This window comes from Heloderma suspectum, chromosome 7 (assembly GCF_057233095.1).
Source record: "Heloderma suspectum isolate Gila_16-S chromosome 7, 16-S_ref, whole genome shotgun sequence".
Lineage (NCBI taxonomy): Eukaryota > Metazoa > Chordata > Lepidosauria > Squamata > Helodermatidae > Heloderma > Heloderma suspectum.
In genome coordinates, this window is record NC_139464.1 from 71,019,254 (window position 1) to 71,037,972 (window position 18,719).

Consider the following 18,719-nt stretch of genomic DNA (forward strand, 5'->3'; position numbering starts at 1 on the left):
TCCAATAGGCGGGGAGAGGTGAGGCCCAGAAATTAAAAATCTGATGGCCTTTCCAGCCCTGCCCCTGCCAATGCACATCCTCTAGATGGGCTCAAAGGTCCATCTAGAGGGGAAAAATTAAAAAGGAGGACAGAGAGGCGAAAATCACCTCCATCTTTCCTCCTGTCCTGCCAGTAGCAGCCTGATAGGTCACTGGAAAATTGGAGGCTTCCATCAACCCACTATCATAGAACTCAATATGGCTTACTTCTGAGTCGACCTGTTCATGATTGCACTGTTTGCGGCATTTCTTTTTCTTGGTCTTTCACCAGTCTTAACAGACTGAAATTCAGACTGGTACACAGGCAGGTGGAGAAACATAAGTATCAGCCTAATTTCACCATTCAATTAGGCTAGAAATATATATATTTAAAATTATATTCTGCAAATCACACAGGCATTTTAGGAAAATAAAATTAGTTTTTCCACTTACTGAAGGACTTGTGCTTGATTAGAAATACACAGTCTTTACTAATGTTTGCTAGTAATAGACATATGCTCATAAAGAAAGCAATTGTGTTCTCAATGTAGAGTGACCAGAGCTATCCATCTGTATGTCATTTAGCACAAGAGAAGAAACGGCAGGTTTAAATTACATGGTATTGGATTGCAATTTCCTAACATTGGATGCTTTTCTGCATTTTTACCTTTAGTCATTACTAAGGAGTGTTCATAAAAAGTAGCTTAAAGAACATATGCTTTCAAATAATTTAAGCAAATATGTTTCTTTTTTCTTCCATTTCTTCCATTTTTATTTAAAATAAGAAATACACACTGCTGCTAGTCACTACCAACTAACTCTGTTACATATTTGCAGATAGAAAGAATAAAATCAAAAACATATGACTGAAGTAAATACTACATACATTAAATGCTCAGATGTTGAATTTAAGGTACTGAAAATAAACTTTTTATTTCACAGATTAGAAATTACTTTTGATACAAACATTCTTGAAAAATGCAGAATTTTCTGCTGTGAGCTCTCTCATTAACTGCTGCAGAGCCCTTGTTTTAATGGGAGGCTTTGAAAGACCACCGTTTGTAGCCCCATTGTTAGTTAAACCTTATTTTGGAGGGGGATAAAGACTGCATTTCAGATTTCTTTGTTTGTCTTACAATAATCACTAAAGGAGTATTCACCGAAATTTTGCAGGAATGTGCCCTGTGTCATAACCGACAAATTATTTGGTTTTGGTGCACTTAAAGGTCACCTTCCAAATTAGCAAGATTTTCCTACATCCTGGCTTCTCAACCTTAAATATAAATATTGTTTCCAAACTGTAAGTGAGGTTTGTGCTTTATAACATTCTGTTGCTTATTTTAAGAAGTCGAGTGGTAGAGGCTTATATTCTCAGACTATGCTGTTTTCTTGCATTGTTAAGTCTTTCAAAGGTTTACATAAAAGCAAAAGGAAGACTTTGCATTATTCATGCATGCAACACTTACACTATCAAAATGTGTGAGGACTAACCTTAAAAACCCAGAAGCATGTCAATGTTGCCTTATTGTATAAACTCTTAATTTTAGAATGTAAGTCAACATAGCCTCTGATCTAAATCCACAGCTACAAAAAATATTTATTTATTTCTTTTCTATATGTCATTCTCTACCTTAGGTGCTCAGAACAGTTAGCAATGTGTTAAGAACAAACCCCGAAAATCTAACGGGAAAAATCTCTACCTGTTGTATTTCCATTTATCCCTGGCCAAGAAAAGCCAATTTGAACCAAAAATTCTTAAAGGACTAAAGGGGAGCAAATGGGCACTGACAAACTTTAAACACACACACACACACACATACACACACAACTTGTTTATTTAAAATATTTATATACTACCTCTCCTTGACCTTAAGCCAGTTACTTAAAAAAAAGTTATGATAAAAGCAATCTAAAAACAAAATAATAGAACCACCAAATTATCTGTGCTTCCATTCCAGAATGGTACAGTAGGAGAGCACTGGTATTCTAAAAAGGGATTATGTATTTTTTCTCTTGTATGCATTTGATGTGACTTTGTTGCATATTGTTTTGTTAAATATATTGTTTTGTTCTCTGTTGTTTTCTTTCTTGTAAGTTGCTTCAGGATTCCCTTAGGACCTTCCAGTAGATGGATAAACTTAGGCCTTGCCAAATTTCCTGGGAAAGGAAATCCTGCAGCTGAGACCACTTTTCTGAAGGGCTACGTGTTGGGACCAGTCCATTTAGGTCTTTTAGAATCATCATCAGCACCTTGAACTGAGCCTGGAAAGCACTGGAAAACTGATACAATGTGCTTCCAATAACCAAACTCTACCCAGAACTCTCCCATTTTGCACAAGCTACAGCTTCTGATCACTACCAATGGCAGCATTACACAAACTTCATTACAGTGGCCTATGACTAAATTTATGAAGCCATGAATGTTCATTGCTTGGTCTTTATCACTGAGGGAATGCCAGTTTTTTCACCAAGTACATGGCCACTTACTGCAACCTGGGTATCTGGGCTCAATGAAGAATCCAGGAGCACCCCAAGGCTGTAAGCCTAAGTGACCAAACCAACCAACCAATGACTGGAATGCCTGTCTATTCCATAATGCAAAGCCTGTCAATCATCACGACTTTTGTCTTGTCAGCTGGTTCATCTATATCCAGTCCCCAACCATGGGCAAACACCATGAGACAGTCAATCTGGGTCAGAAACACAGATTAAATTCAAACTATTATCCATATGTTCTTGAAGGTAGAGGCCCACTGACCTCCTTCTGCAAGGTGAAAAGATAGGAGAAGGTGTAGGATCACTCAGCCATGGAATTCACATCCAGGGGAGGTTGTTCAATTTGATTAAGACCATTCAAATTTGAAGATTTGGGACTGCACAATGCTCTTATCTTCCCTGAATGAGGCATCATTAATAACACAAGACAGTAAACACTCTGCCTCGGACTAGCTTATTTTTCTGCATGCTGCCCTTTAAAAAAAAATTTGTTTTTATTTCTTTTAAGCTACTTTGAATATTACTTTAATTAAACCATTTACAATTAACAAACAACTTCCACTGACTAGGTCAGGCACAAGTTCAACTTGCAAGTGGTTGCCTTCATACTCCTAAACTGACCCTCTGCCTCAGCACGAAAAAGACTCAAATTTACCCTCCAACATCTCAAAACACAAATGTATTTAAAATGGTGACACCCAAGCTGAACCAAATCATCATGCATCCAACTGGTTCTTGCTACTGCTGAGCAATACATTCCTATTTTTCAGTATCATGCCAGAATTGTCTGCTGGAAGCACTCTGTTAAAAGTATAAGAATCGTATTGCCAAAGACAGGCACTGAAAGAAGTTTCAAGTGTTCTACACAAGTTCCTCATGTTTTCAGTTGTAATGTGTGGCTGGTATCCATTCCTACATTCCTTTGCTATCATTGTTGTTGTTCAGTTGTTCAGTTGTGTCCGACTCTTTGTGACCCCATGGACCATAGCACGCCAGGCCTTCCTGTCCTTTGCTATTCTTAGGACTCTCCCATTATGTAGATGCCATATTTCAATATTTGTGTTGTCTCCTCTTTAGAAATGTTTTACACCCATTATATATTTAGTAATTCGAGTTAGATTTTGGCAAATTTACCTTAGTGAAAATCTAGATGTCTTTTGGAGGGGTAGGGTTTAGTAAGGTATAAGGCTCCTATGCATGGAATGGATAATATCAGCAGATGTCCTTGCTTCCAAATCTCTCCTCCCTGCTTTGCTACCAGAGACCTGGCAGTCTTCAAGGAAAAGACTCACATGATCTGTTGTGATTTTCTAAATTCTCCTTAATCTCTCAGTAATTCTACCATCCAACCCTTCTGCTGTTGTTCAGTCGTTCAGTCGTGTCCGACTCTTCGTGACCCCATGGACCATAGCACGCCAGGCCTTCCTGTCCTGCGCTCTCTCCCGGAGCGTGCTCAAGTTCATATTCATTGCATCCGTGATGCTATCTAGCCATCTCATCCTCTGCCGTCCCCTTCTCCTTTTGCCTTCAGTCTTTCCCAGCATCAGGGTCTTTTCCAGGGAGTTTTCTCTTCGCATTAGGTGGCCAAAATATTGGAGCTTCAGCTTCATTATCTGTCCTTCCAATGAGCACTCAGGGTTGATTTCCTTTAGGATGGACTGATTTGACCTCCTTGCAGTCCAGGGGACTCGTAAGAGTCTTCTCCAGCACCACAGTTCGAAAGCATCAATTCTTCGGTGCTCAGCCTTCCTTATAGTCCAGCTCTCACAGCCATACATTACTACTGGGAAAACCATAGCTTTGATTAGACGGACCTTTGTCGGCAAGGTGATGTCTCTGCTTCTTACTATGCTGTCTAGGTTGGCCATAGCTTTCCTCCCAAGGAGCAAGCGTCTTTTAATTTCATGGCTACAGTCACCGTCTGCGGTGATCTTGGAGCCCAAGAAAGTAAAATCTGTCACTGCTTCCATTTCTTCCCCTTCTATATGCCAGGAAGTGATGGGGCCAGATGCCATGATCTTCGTTTTTTTAATGTTGAGTTTCAAACCAGCTTTTGCACTCTCCTCTTTCACCCTCAACAAGAGGCTCTTGAGATCCTCTTCGCTTTCTGCCATTAGGGTGGTATCGTCTGCATATCGGAGGTTGTTGATAATTCTCCCAGCAGTCTTAATTCCGACCTCTGATTCATCCAACCCGGCATTTCTCATGATGTACTCTGCATATAAGTTAAATAAGCAGGGTGACAATATGCAGCCTTGTCGTACTCCTTTCCCAATTTTGAACCAATCGGTTGTTCCATGTCTGGTTCTTACTGTTGCTTCTTGACCCTCGTACAGGTTTCTCAGGAGACAGGTAAGGTGGTCTGGTACTCCCATCACTTTAAGAATTTGCCACAGTTTGTTGTGATCCACACAATCAAAGGCTTTAGCGTAGTCAATGAAGCAGAAATAGACATTTTTCTGGAATTCTCTTGCTTTCTCCATGATGCAGTGAATGTTGGCGATTTGATCTCTAGTTCCTCTGCCTCTTCGAAACCCAGCTTGTACTTCCGGTAGTTCTCAGTTCGCATACTGCTGAAGCCTAGCTTGTAGGATTTTGAGCATCACCTTGCTGGCATGTGAAATGAGCGCAATTGTGCGGTAGTTTGAACACTCTTTGGCGTTGCCCTTCTTTGGAATTGGAATGTAAACTGACCTTTTCCAGTCTTGTGGCCACTGTTGAGTGTTCCAGATTTGTTGGCATATTGAATGCAGCACTTTAACAGCATCAACTTTTAGGATTTTAAATAGCTCGGCTGGAATACTGTCATCTCCGCTAGCTTTGTTGTTACTAATGCTTCCTAAGGCCCACTTGACTTCACTCTCGAGGATGTCCGGCTCAAGTTCAGTGACCGCACTATCATGGCTATCAGGGACATTCAGGCCTTTCCTGTATAGTTCTTCTGTGTATTCTTGCCACCTCTTCTTAATCTCATCTGCTTCTGTTAGGTCCCTGCCTTCTTTGTCCTTTATCATGCCAGTCTTTGCACAAAACGTTCCCTTGAGATCTCCAATTTTCTTGAAGAGATCTCTAGTCCTTCCCATTCTGTTGTTTTCCTCGATTTCTTTGCATTGTTCATTTAAGAAGGCCTTCTTGTCTCTCCTTGCTATTCTCTGGAACTCTGCATTCAGTTGGCTATATCTTCCCCTTTCTCCCTTGCTTTTCGCTTCCCTTCTTTCCTCAGCTACTTGTAAAGCCTCATCAGACAGCCACTTGGCTTTCTTGCATTTCTTTTTCTTTGGGATGGATTGAGTTGCTGCCTCCTGAACAATGTTACGGACCTCCGTCCATAGTTCCTCAGGCACTCTGTCTATCAGGTCTAATCCCTGAAATCTATTCCTCACCTCCACTGTATATTCATCAGGGATATGATTTAGGTCATACCTGAACGGTTTAGTGGTTTTCCCGACGTTCTTCAATTTAAGCCGAAATTTTGCAAGAAGCAGCTCATGATCTGAACCACAGTCAGCTCCATGTCTTGTTTTTACTGACTGTATGGAGCTTCTCCATCTTTGGCTGCAAAGGACGTAATCAATCTGATTTCGATATTGACCATCTGGTGACGTCCATGTGTAGAGTCGCCTGTTGTGCTGTTGGAAAAGAGTGTTTGCTATGATCAGCATGTTCTCTTGGCAAAACTCTATTAGCTTTTGTCCTGCTTCATTTTGTACACCAAGGCCATGCCTGCCTGTTATCCTGGTGATTTCTTGACTTCCTACTTTAGCATTCCAATCCCCTATGATGAAGAGGACATCTTTTTTTGGTGTTAGTTCTAGAAGGTGTTGTAGGTCTTCATAGAACCCATCAACCTCAGCTTCTTCGGCATCAGTGGTTGGGGCATAGACTTGAATTACTGTGATGTTGAATGGTTTGCCTTGGATTCGTACTGAGATCATTCTATCATTTTTAAGATTGTACCCCAGTACTGCTTTTCCCACCCTTTTGTTGACTATGAGTGCTACTCCATTTCTTTTAAGGGATTCTTGCCCACAGTAGTAGATATAATGGTCACCTGAATTAAATTCACCCATGCTTGTCCATTTTACTTCGCTGATTCCCAAGATGTCGATGTTCAATCTTGCCATCTCATGTTTGACTACCTCCAGCTTACCTTTATTCATTGATCTGACATTCCAGGTTCCTAAACAATATTGTTCTTTACAGCATCGGATTTTCTTTTCACCACCAGACACATCCACAGCTGAGTGTCCTTTCAGGTTTGGCCCAGCCGCTTCACTCTTTCTGGCGCTACTTGGAAATACCTTCTGCTCTTCCCCAGTAGTATATTGGACACCTTCCGACCTGAGGGGCTCATCTTCCGGCGTCATATCTTTTAGCCTTGTGATACATTCCATGGGGTTTTCTTGGCAAGAATACTGGAGTGGGTTGCCATTTCCTTCTCCAGTGGACCACATTTTGTCAGAACTCTCCGCCATGACCTGTCCGTCTTGGGTGGCCCTGCACAGCATAGCTTATGGCTTCACTGAGTTACGCAAGCCCCTTCGCCACAACAAGGCAGTGATCCATGAAGGGGCCTTCTACCATCAACTAAATTTCATTAGACATGTACAATATAGGGTCCACCAGCCAAATATGTTCCTGGATCCACTTTTTCTCTGCCATAGGCTCAGTGGGAAATATTTGCTCCATTCTACATTACATAATGAGATTTCTGTAAATCTGATTATATTTTGTAGTCAACTAATTTTTATTCTAAACACAACATTGAAGATTTAGTAGAATTTTAATTTGGGAAGTGGGAAAGAAGCAAAGTACTGTTAGCAGAGAATGATCCTGTAAAATAAAGGGTAGCAAAGGCACATATGGATAGAGGAACATAACTGGGCACTACAGAAGGCACTGCATATCTAACCCTTTATCTTTTGAAGATGGACAATTGCCTTGCTTGAATGTTTTCGTGTGCATATAGGAGCCTTGATACACAGCTGGACTTCCACCCTGCCATGTACCTCAACGGAGGGGTAGCACAATACCCCAGAGAGATTCACACACATTGCTGCTCTCTCCACTGAAGTGAATAAGAAACACATTTAAGGATTGTCAGAAATATCATGAGAAGAAATTTGACTTTAAAACATGTAAATTCTTAGAAATTCAAAGTATGTACTAATAGATTCCATGCAATATTATGGACTTTGGGAATAGTAATAATGAACAGTCCTGTTTTTGTGTGGGTAATGTACATATACTCTAGAATCTATATGAAATGACATTTGAATTAGTTCACGTATATGAAAACCAATAGCTCATACCCTACTCTAGCTGCAGGTAACCAACCAGTGGTGTAGTAGTAAATTTTGAAGTGTAAGTTCTCATCATGATAGTCCTGGGAGCCCATGCCCCCAGGAAGAGTTCAAAAATTCAGGTAGTTGTGTTGATTCATATCTGTGTGTATGTGTGTGTGTGTGTGTGTATTTGTGCACGTACGCACACACTCTCAAGATTTTCTTTTCCCAGCACGAGGAAAAAACCATTTATGCCGAAGTCAACAGACAGGTTCTAGCAGGCTAGCTCCCAGAGATAGCTCACAATAATATATTGTTGCTGGGAAAATCCATCTCGTCACCCCTCCCGCTACTGTGAGGATTACAGCTATACTCAAAGGGAACAAGGAAGTCTGGTAGAGTTAGCAGATGAGGTCAGACTCTCTCCTGATTGGAAAGTTCCAGCGCTTTGACCCTGTAAGCCCTGGCTCCACTATACCGCTGTAACCATCTGAACATAACAAATAGCGGTCCCTAATTAGGATACGCATCCCAACCTGCCAGTGCAATGAGGCTCAGATGAGCATCAAGATATGCAGAGAAATGAGCAAGCTGTCTTTGTAAATGAACATACTATTCAAAATATCCTCTAAGGGTTGTATTGGACTATAGTTAATATTAACCATATCAACATTCCAGAGTTCAGTGGGATCCTGAATCAGCTTATTTAAAGTCAAGCATGAAGACTTTATATATTCTAAATGTAAAAAAAGAATAGATTTCACATTAAAAGTGCCTAATAATTATTCATTAAAATCAGTGAATAAAATTTAGTATTAAATATATACAAAAAATAATTAACATGATATGCCCAATACCTACATATAGATGTATTGTCATTTCCACTGTGAACATAGAGATATGTTTTATGAATGGCATTTAAATATTCTAGCAATTAAACACTGCACAGTATTTTATCTAAAACTTTATTTCAAAAATGAACACTTTGGTGTTAAGGAGCATCCATGTCTTTCAGAACATCTTCCTCATTAATTTAATTAAAATTATATGTAATTCTAAATTTCTAGACTTGTAAGAGCAGGAAGAGAAAGCTTTCTACTGCATGCAAAAAGTGATGTAAGCAATACAAGAGTGTTAAAAGGGGACAAAGTGCATTTTTTCAGAGATGAGTGAGCTCATACAATGCAAACTCACAGCAAAGCAACAAAAGTATTTCCTCTATATAAATGTGGTGCTCTGCTACAGAAAATATTTTGAAGATTCTGCAAAAATACAGTTTGCAACAGGCAATTCCTGGAAAGGAGAAAGCCACATGAAGGAAGATTTAATTTCCCCTTTCCAAATGAACCTAACCATTTGATAAATTAAAATGTACCCAAACATTCAAAGAAACAGTTAGACACAAAACTATAATGTACTTACAAATATCACTGGAAATTGTTTTAAAAGCACTATACAAGTGCCATGTAGAAACACTATTAATACGGTTTATAGAATAAATTTGCTTTTTTATACATTTTTAACAACTTAGCTAAATTATCAGTTTCTCTACACTGAAAGATTTCTAGTTTGAAGGCTTACAATTCTATTAGTATATGCAAAATAATACATAATTAGTGCCATCTATTGGAAATGTGGAGTAATGATCACTTAGGCTGAAATTCCTGGAAATCATGTATTAATTTAAAACAAATTCATTTCTAAATAAGCCCTTGTCCTTGTAATTAAAAAGAAACCCTAAACTATATCATAGACACATCAAAATGCACTTATAAATAACTACAAATATTTACTACAGAAATAATAATATGTACCCCGAATGAGTGGCAAGTTTTGGAAGAGACCAAAGAAGGGGTTGAGCTGATGGTAGGATTTGGACAAGGGAAAGTATTTGAAACAAAAGCAGACAGCATATGGATACCTGCAGAGCTATCTAAAAATGCATATATATAATAATAATAATTATTATTATTATTAAATTTATTAATCGCCCATCTGGCTGGTCACCCAGCCACTCTGGGCGATGTACAACATACAATAAAACAGTTTAAAACAATAAAATTCTACAGTAAAAACATTTTCTAAAATACCCTAACCCACCCCAAATATAACACTTCAAAGGAGTCAGGTGTGGTCTTAAATCTCCCAGCTCAAATTTCTATATACATAAGCCACACTGTACCTGCATAATGTTATGGGTATGCCATATTATTATTGTCATTAATAATACCATATTATTAATGTCTCTCATTAATGCACACTTATAACTCCTATTTCAGTCATGAAGAAAAGGTCAATCTAAACAAGAGAAAATAGATGGTGATTCGTTCAACAGGGAACAATAACATTAAGTAAGCCTGTTCTCATCCCACCATTACTAGAATCATAAGGTTGGAAGGGGCCTACAAGACCATTGAGTCCAACCCCCTGCTCAGTGCAGGAAGTCTGATTCCCAAGCTGTCTCCCATCCAAGTACTAACGAAGGCTGACCCTGTTTAGCTTCCGAGATCAGATGAGATCAGGCACATCCAGCCCTTTGCTTAGCTCCGGTTACTTTCCAGAGCAGGCTCCCACCTTTGGAAAACCACAGTGGGAAAGGGCTACTGCCCTCATATCCTATTTGTTGACTTCTGACCGGCTTCTGGTTGACCACTGTGAGAACAGGATGTTGGACTAGCTAGGCCTCTGCTATGATCCATCAAGGCTCTTCTTATGTTATTTCTCCATTTTGCAATAAAGCCACAGAGGTGGAAAGTAGTGAAGGAGATGAAAAGCCTAGTGTTATGAATGTCTAGTATAGCACTTTAGCCAAGCATTTCTGTGCCCTTTGGCATCTTGATTAAATATGGGCATTCAGTCTTGCGATGTTCATATTTGGACCTTTTTCATATTTAATTTTTTAGAATAACTTCTATAATTAACTATAGAGAATTTATGCCTGAAATAATGCCACCTTCCCATCTACTGACCCACAAAATTTATGCCACCCCTTGAACTATTCCAGTAACACCACATCTCCTGCTCCAGATATTCTGCCTGTGAACTGCCCAAGCTTTCTTCTCCATTGAATTGGTTTTTTAAAAAAAAAACAAAAACACCACTATTCTGTCTTCCAATGGCTTTCCTATGCCTTGCAGTATCAATTCATGTCCCAGCTGCTAGCTTCCATCCATAATCTTGCTACCTCCCTTAGGGCGCAATCCTACTGGGATAGGCGCTCACCCCTGAACTCGGAGGCAACTGCCTATCCGATGCAGGGTGGGGGGAGCATGGAGCTCCATGCTCCAGCCACCCTGCATTACCAGCTAGACGGCTGATTTCAGCTGTCTAGCCAGAGCAGTTCGGAGCAGGGGGGCAGCTGGATGATGCATAGGAAGTCTAGTAGCCATGCTTCTACCACCCCCACCCCTGGGAATACCCCCTTTCCTTCCACTCCACTCTGCTCTTCCAAGTGCGGAGCCCGGGACAATCCACGCTGCCTATAAGGTGGTGGGAGTGAGGGCAGGGAGGTGGTTTTCTGGGAACCGACCTCAGAGTGTAGGCTCCGAGGTTGGTTCCTGAAAACCAAAAACTCATCTGGCCATCTAACCACTGTCTAGCAGCCATAAGATCGCGCCCTTAGAGTCCTAAGGAAGAACTCCCTTAAGAGTTCTTGCTCCATCGAAACATCCCATTCCTGCTCCCCACAACTATCTCTATGTTGTGCACTTCAAAGATGCTACTATAGCTTTTCTCCAGTTTTCAAAACTAAACAATTCTACTACTTCACATGATAAGGGAGTCATATTATGGCTACCATTTATAGCGGGGAGGACGAGGGCTTAAAAAATTACATTTTTTTTTGTTCCTTTAAAAACTGTATGCAAAATGTCCACCATTTCCTAAGAGCAACCATGACCAGAGCACCCAACCCCACACTCCTCATTTTGCTTGTTACTGAGATGTACTATAATCTGATAAAAATATAGTGCTAGTATAATAGTTAAGGCAACTGTTATTTACAGGAATAGATTGGTTTTTGTTTATTTCTTTGTTTGAATTGAGAGATATTGGTCATTTCTACATAAGGCTTTTATCCTGCACCTTTACATAGGCTTCAGCATGGTGTGCTTTTAAGTTCCTATACAAGCCTACGGAGCGAACTCTCATATGCTCGTATAGCAACAACATGAAGAAGGCTTAAAAACCTAGCACCCACTTTCGCATGAAGAAGTGGGGAGGCTGGCATGGGGAGGGGTGGGACCACACCCTATCCTACCCCTCCCTGTGCCAGCCTCCCCGCTTCTTCATGTGAAAGTGGGCACTGGCTTAAAACAAAAGATCATGTCGCTCTAGCGGAATGAGTGGCATGAAGAAATTTTAAAAATATATGAAGAAGCAGTGAGCCCAGCATAGGGAGGGGTGGGATATGGTGCAGTCACCTCCGCCACCGTATTCCACCCCTCCCTGTGCCAGGCTCCCGGCATGGGGAAGTGGTCGCTTTCCCACACCCCTCGTAAGGATCACTGAAGCAGCTTTCATTTTGACAGCTTTCGAAATGCAAGCCGCTTCAACAATCTTTCCCCAAAACTGGGGACACGCATGTACTTTTATATGAAGGAGTGGGGGAATGGGGGTGCCAAGCAGGGGACCATCCCAAAGATTTAGTCTACCCATAAAAGCATGGGGAAACCATGGGAAACCCCCAGGTAAGTGCGCAGTTTTAAATCTTTTTTTCCCCACCCTGCGGGGGGGGGGGGGAGACTTAAAATTTCCCACTTACCTGAGGGATTCCCACACTTATATGGGTAGACTAGCCCCTTAACAGAGGCCCCCATTTGGCACCCTACTCCTCCCCCATGTTCCTTCCCATAAAAGTACACGTACATCCCTGTTTAACCCTAAAGATTGCTGTGGCTGCTTCGGTTTTGACAGCTGTCAAAACCAAAGCAGCTTGCGGGATCTTTGTGGCAAAAGGAAATGGTGTGCCCGGCACCCCAACAAAAGGATGCTATCCTCACCTGCACCCCTCTATGTGCAACATACAGGGGTGCAAGAGGGGCAAGTCAGTATCCTTTGGTTTCCTGCTGTTGTGCATATGTGCAACAGCATAAAAACAAATATTTTGGGGGGGGACATTTGCACATTTACACATTCTCCAGGCACCGGGGAAGTGCAAAAATAAATTTTCAGCCCTGGGTTTTTTTTTGCAAAACTGTGGCCAGGATTTTTTTTTTTTTAAGGGCTCTGACCATGATCATGATCAGAGCTGGGAAGGGGGCCTTGGCGGGGGCAAAGGGGGTGGGTGACAGCCTCTCCAAGGTGCCATTTGGGCACTATTGGAGGGGCTGTTGCTGGCAAGGGGGAAAGGGCACAGGCAGCGGCTTGGCCATGATCATGAACGGCAGTCATGGCCCTGCTCAGCCAGAGCTGCAGGGGGGGTTGCCACTCTTGCCGAGCAGCTTGGTGCCCAATGCCCTTTACCCACAACAGGTTGGCATGTGTGGGTTCACATGACATGTCAACCCATCATGGGTAAAACAACCCCTACTGCAGATTGTTGATTATCAAGGTGGGTTATTTCGGAAAAGCAACCCAACCTGATAAGCATGGTCCAGGCTCACATGGCCAATCACCCATGATAGGATGGTGTGTTGAAAGAACCCAATCTGTATGTTTCTTTATACAACCACTAGATGACTCTGTGGTATAGCAGAATTGCGCAATTTCACAAGACTCTCATTCCACCATTTCTAAATAACACCAGTTTCCTCATTAGGAAAAAAAACTGTGATAGTGGTTGCACAGGAGAGGCCCTGGAGGATGAAAATATCATATAAAGGACCCGCAAACTACCGTGAATAAGCAATCAGAAGCACACAATAAAAGCCTCATGTAGAAAGGCTCATTGTCAAATTTAAGAAATTCCATCATATGAGGGCCAAGGTAAACATATTTTAAACAAACCTGTGAGGTATGGTATATCTTTACACAAAGACTTCCAGCTTCAATGTTTTAGAAAGCTAAACGTTTAGCGAACCATAGCATGTTATTTTCTGTAGCGGAGACACCCACTCTACTAAGAGGGACCTTCATAGCATGACCACAACAAGTAGCACCCATTCAACCTGAGGGAAGACCACAGGCTCGCAGGGCCACTGGCTGGCTCTTGGTCACCAAATGCAGTAGGTTGAATGCAGACATCACTGTAATATCCTCACCAACACAACCAGAGGCAAAGAACAGGGACAAGAGCTGAGTAAGGGGAAAAAAAGATGAAAATAAAATTAAAACAGCAAAAATGTTAGACACAGTCACAGCAAAACTGATGGTTATGATTTTATTTTATTTTTTACTGAAAGGAAAAACACAATACTAACATTCCAAGTATGCATTTATTAAGTGAGTTTTTGTCATTCCTTGCCATTGGGCTAGTGCTTGATTTACATTAGCACAACATAATTTATAACAATGATTGTTCTATGTCAGGCAATGAAGCATTTTACTTAAAAACAAGGAAACACCCCCCCCCAAAAAAAAATGGCAATTCAAAGATGACTGAAAAGTGATCACATGAAAAATTCAGAAAGTAAACATGGGATTTGTCCTTTTCACATACTATTATACGATTAGGTTGCATGAATGTTCCAGTTCCCTTAAAAATGATGGGGTACCTTCTGTTACATAAGTAACTGGCATCTTAAAACTGTTTAATACTGTCCCCCTCCAAATAAGGATGTATAAATGTCTCTATACATAAATAGGGAAACGACATGTGTACTGCATAGAACTCCTCGGAGGAAGAACAAGAGATGCAATGAGGAGAGTTATATAAGGGGACTGCAACTTATGCAGGTGATCATGTAATAACCACTCAGTCACTTTTTAGGAGGTTCTGTAATGCACCCAAAATAGATTAGAACCCATCAGAAACTGGTAGTGGTTAAGGCACAGTGATATAAATATGTTGTGTAAGGATACACCCATTCTCTTGTGCTATTCCCATTCATTTTAATGGGCTTGTCCAGACATTTCCAATAGATTGCACACAAGATGTAATACAAAACTGCGTATTAGTTTCACTAATTCTGCATCCTGGCATCAGCTTCCTGCCCTGCTGCTTATACAATTTAAAGCTAAACCAGAGTTGCAGGAAGCAGTATAAATATAAACGGCTACAAAGTTTCACATATGTTTGTAAAAAGAATCTGGGTGATTCTTTATGTAGAACATGCCGTCCACATTCTCCTTGCTAATTCTCTGATGTAGCATTTGGCCAAACAGGGTAAGTATGGGAACTAACAGAGTACCCATATGGGTTGTGGCTATGGGGTGCACCAAAACACTGTGTCCCAATACCCCCCAAACCCTCTTTCTGCAGGCATCCAGAGAGCAGGTAGACAGGCCCAATGGGTAATAGTGAAATTGTCCTTGCTCCTTCTTAACTTCTGAAAAATATGGCATCCAAGCTGTGTGAGCAAAGGCACTTGGCGTGAGTGGATCTCCGTTCCTGCAAAGTGCCTCTGCCCAATTTTCAGAGGCTCCCCACTCCCAATGCAGCCAGAGTCTATGCTGTTCTGAAGGGTCCGTCCAAAAGCTCTGAAGAAGCTTTGGGGGGGAGTGCGGGGGGAAAGAGCAGGATAGGAAAGATCTGTTGTACAAATGCTTTTCTTCTCATGCACCCTTTGAATCCAACTGGGGGGGGCAGCATGTGAGTTACACAATGCAAAGGTAGACAAGGGGGATTACCTCTTCTATTCACCCTGCTGCTCAAGCAGAAGGGAAGTTGCGTAGTGCCTCTCCTGCACTACAAAATGACCATCATTACATATGTTACTAAATCACTTCTGAGTACATCCAACCAAAAAACTGCTTGCATTAACAAGCCTGAACTCTGACTTCAAAACTGCAGAACCCAAACATTTGTGTGTTACTAAATGGAGACAAAAGTGGTGGTGAGAGAGAGAAGGTAAGTACCACAATGAACAGCCTGAGAGAACCATTAAACTTAAATAAACATGTCATTTTCACGAGTAACTGCAGAACTGCTTTTTTGTTTCCTTTTTTTAAAAAAACACACAGCATTCCTCTGGAGCAGACTACTGACTAATAAAAGATCAAAGGTCTATGCATTCCAAGCACAGAAATAAAAATGTGATTCCCTCCATCCCCAGCAAGCTTCACCATGAGGAATAAAAGTGTGCAGTGAAAACGTAATTACCTAGCAAAGCTGCAGTCTTATTGTGCTCCCGCAGCTGATCATAAAACGTCTTCCTATTATGTCTCATCAACTGTAGTACCAGGCAGCCTGTACGCCTACCAATCGCAGCCATCTGGCTTGTGTCAAAGCCTGTGAGTCAAGCAGCTACAGTGCAACAGGAAGAAAGGCAGTGATGTCACTCTTCAGGTCAGGCAAAGAACAAAGATGTATTCTACCATTAAAAAGCTGGGTGCCCCAGGAGTAGAAGCCTCTAAGCATGCTTTTACTTAGTGATTTATGGCTAATGCTATTTTCTCCACTAGCTAAGTAGCAGAGCACCACCTTGTGGTTAGCATGGCAAAACGGTGTCAAGAGCAAGCAAAAGGGATAGCTTGTGTTGCTAAAGCTAGATAATACGACTTCTGAAAGTTAAAAGGTTTTGATGCCAATAATAAGAATAAAAGTGGGGGTTAGTTTGCCCTCAGAAAATGCTCCAGATTAAATAAACCCATCTATTATTTGTACTGGTAAACATAGTGAACAGAAACATTCTAGATTTGCCTGGAAATTTGGGAGTATTGCTTCATCACAGTGGCTCGGAGTGCCTTTTACCAGCTTCGGCTGGTTCGCAGGGATAGCTTGACCACGGTGGTACAGGCATTAGTAACCTCAAGACTGGATTACTGCACATGCTCTATGTGGGGCTGCCCTTAAGGCTGGTCCGGAAGCTGGAGCTAGTGCAGAATGCAGCAGCTTGGCTGTTGTCGGGAGCTGCCCCTTTTCAGCGTGTAACTCCTCTACTGAGGGAACTGCACTGGCTGCCTATTCGCTACTGGGCCAGGTTTAAGTTATGAGTACTAGTGTACAAAGCCCTAAACAACTTGGGACCAGGATACCTGAGAAAGCACCTTCTTCTTTACCAACCTGCCCAGTCACTGGTCATCAGAGGGCATGGTTCCTGGTGGTTCCACATGGGCCTATGGACAGGTTGGAGTCCACCAGGAAAAAAGCCTTCAGTGTGGTGGCCCCCTTCCTGTGAAATTCCCTGCCTTTAGAGGTCAGGCAGGCACCAACATTGTGTTCCTTCCGGCGCCTCCTGAAGTCAACCTTCCTTGCATGACCAGCCGTGGTTTGTTAAATTCCACTTTGTTTGGGTTTGTCTTTTTAAAAAATGTTCTAACTCTTTTAACCTGCTGTTTTATTCTTTTACTGTGTTGTTCACCATTCCAAAATCTTCTGATGTGGAGCAGTATATAAATATTGTAAATAAATAAATAAATAATCTGAGGTCTGGACTTACTGTTGGTTTACCATAATCCAGATAATACAGGTAAAAGGGAGAAATCTCAAAGGCTCTTAGAAAAAGAGGGGACATAAGCTGATCACAGCATAATCATGCCCTCTTTATTTTATCAAATTTCTATCCCACCCTTCAATTAAACATTTACAGGCTGGTTTACTATAAACATACTGTTACTATTTTGGTTTGCAGGTTGACTGGCATCCTGCGTAACAAGAGATGGAATAAAGATGGCATTTACCCAAGAGGATTATGGTTTTATCCAGACTTTGATTACTGTTGCACTTATCCTTTCTCTGTTGCACTTATCCTTTCCAGGTAAACAGGAGACTAGATAGAATCATAGAGTTGGAAGAGACCTCAAATGTCATCTAGTCAAACCATCACCTGATGCAGGAAATCTACTCCTACACCATCCCTGCTTGATGGCCATGATTTCAGAGGCATCATAAAGGCACTCTGATCAGATTGGTCTGCATTCTGTGACAAGGTATGACTGAAAATGCTGGTAGACACGGCACATTTCAGGAATAGATCATGTATGAAGCTGAATGAAGTGGTACCACAGCAGGTAGACAATACCATTTTGAATGCTTCCCCATCTAAAAACAAACCTTCTCCACCTGTTTAAAAAAACCCTAAAACCTAGCACATCAGGGAGAAATATTCCAGCCCAGGTCACTCCCAGTTGTGCTACTATTTCTTTCGGGTGGGTTTTTTGTGTGTGGAGGGACATTAAAAATGTGACCTTCCACTTGTAATAGTACAATCCATTATACCACCTCAGGACTCTACCACCACACAGCACAAGTTTTCACATTCACTATGTGGAACTGACCAGATTCCACTTACGACTAACAAATGGAGTATTTTTTTAAACTCACTAGTGTGGGCTCCGAAACATTTCTAGAAGATGTGATAGATATCTGTGAGATACCTGTGAATAATTCCTCTTGTGAAAATTCTAATCACTCCCCATTGCAAGATATACAAGTGATGGTGGAAATAAGGCTGTGGTATAGGATTTTATTGTATTTTTAGTATTATAACCTGCCCCAATACTTTATTGGAGGGCAGGATATAAATCTTAATAATAAAATTTAAAAAATATGATTTCTGCCAAACATATGGAAGAACAGAATAACTTTTCATCCAACACAGAAGAAAAATGAAGTTTAAAATACCCTTGACAGAAATGAAAATATACTGGAACATCAAAGCGTGAATGATGTATAAAACTAAGAAATTATAAACTGATTTCTAGAATTTAGGAGATATATAGATGGCATGCTATTGATGTGTCACAGCTGCATAAGGGAAGTGAATTTAGAGTCTACAGGGTTAAAAGCACCTATTATTTTCATGATTTCCCTTGAGTAAAAGATAGAATTCAGAAGCAGATGTGAGGAAGATAAAATTATTTATCCACATGGGGCCCCA

General features: G+C 41.1%; 1 protein-coding gene across 3 annotated transcripts in view; it reads right to left on the reverse strand.

Moving 5' to 3' along the window:
• The window catches only part of MSRB3 (methionine sulfoxide reductase B3), a 102,679-nt gene that overhangs the window by 67,760 nt on the left and 16,200 nt on the right, over positions 1-18,719 (reverse strand). Inside the window, exon 2 of one of the 3 annotated variants that reach the window (XM_084810577.1) lies at positions 13,908-14,034. The exons of 1 other annotated variant lie outside the window; for it this stretch is intronic. In XM_084810577.1, coding sequence (XP_084666703.1) covers positions 13,908-13,983 — 76 coding nt within the window. In that variant the 5' untranslated portion in view covers positions 13,984-14,034. Of the gene's footprint in view, positions 1-13,907; positions 14,035-16,000; positions 16,145-18,719 lie in introns of all 3 variants that reach the window. One more of the 3 variants, XM_084810576.1, reaches the window with a different exon arrangement.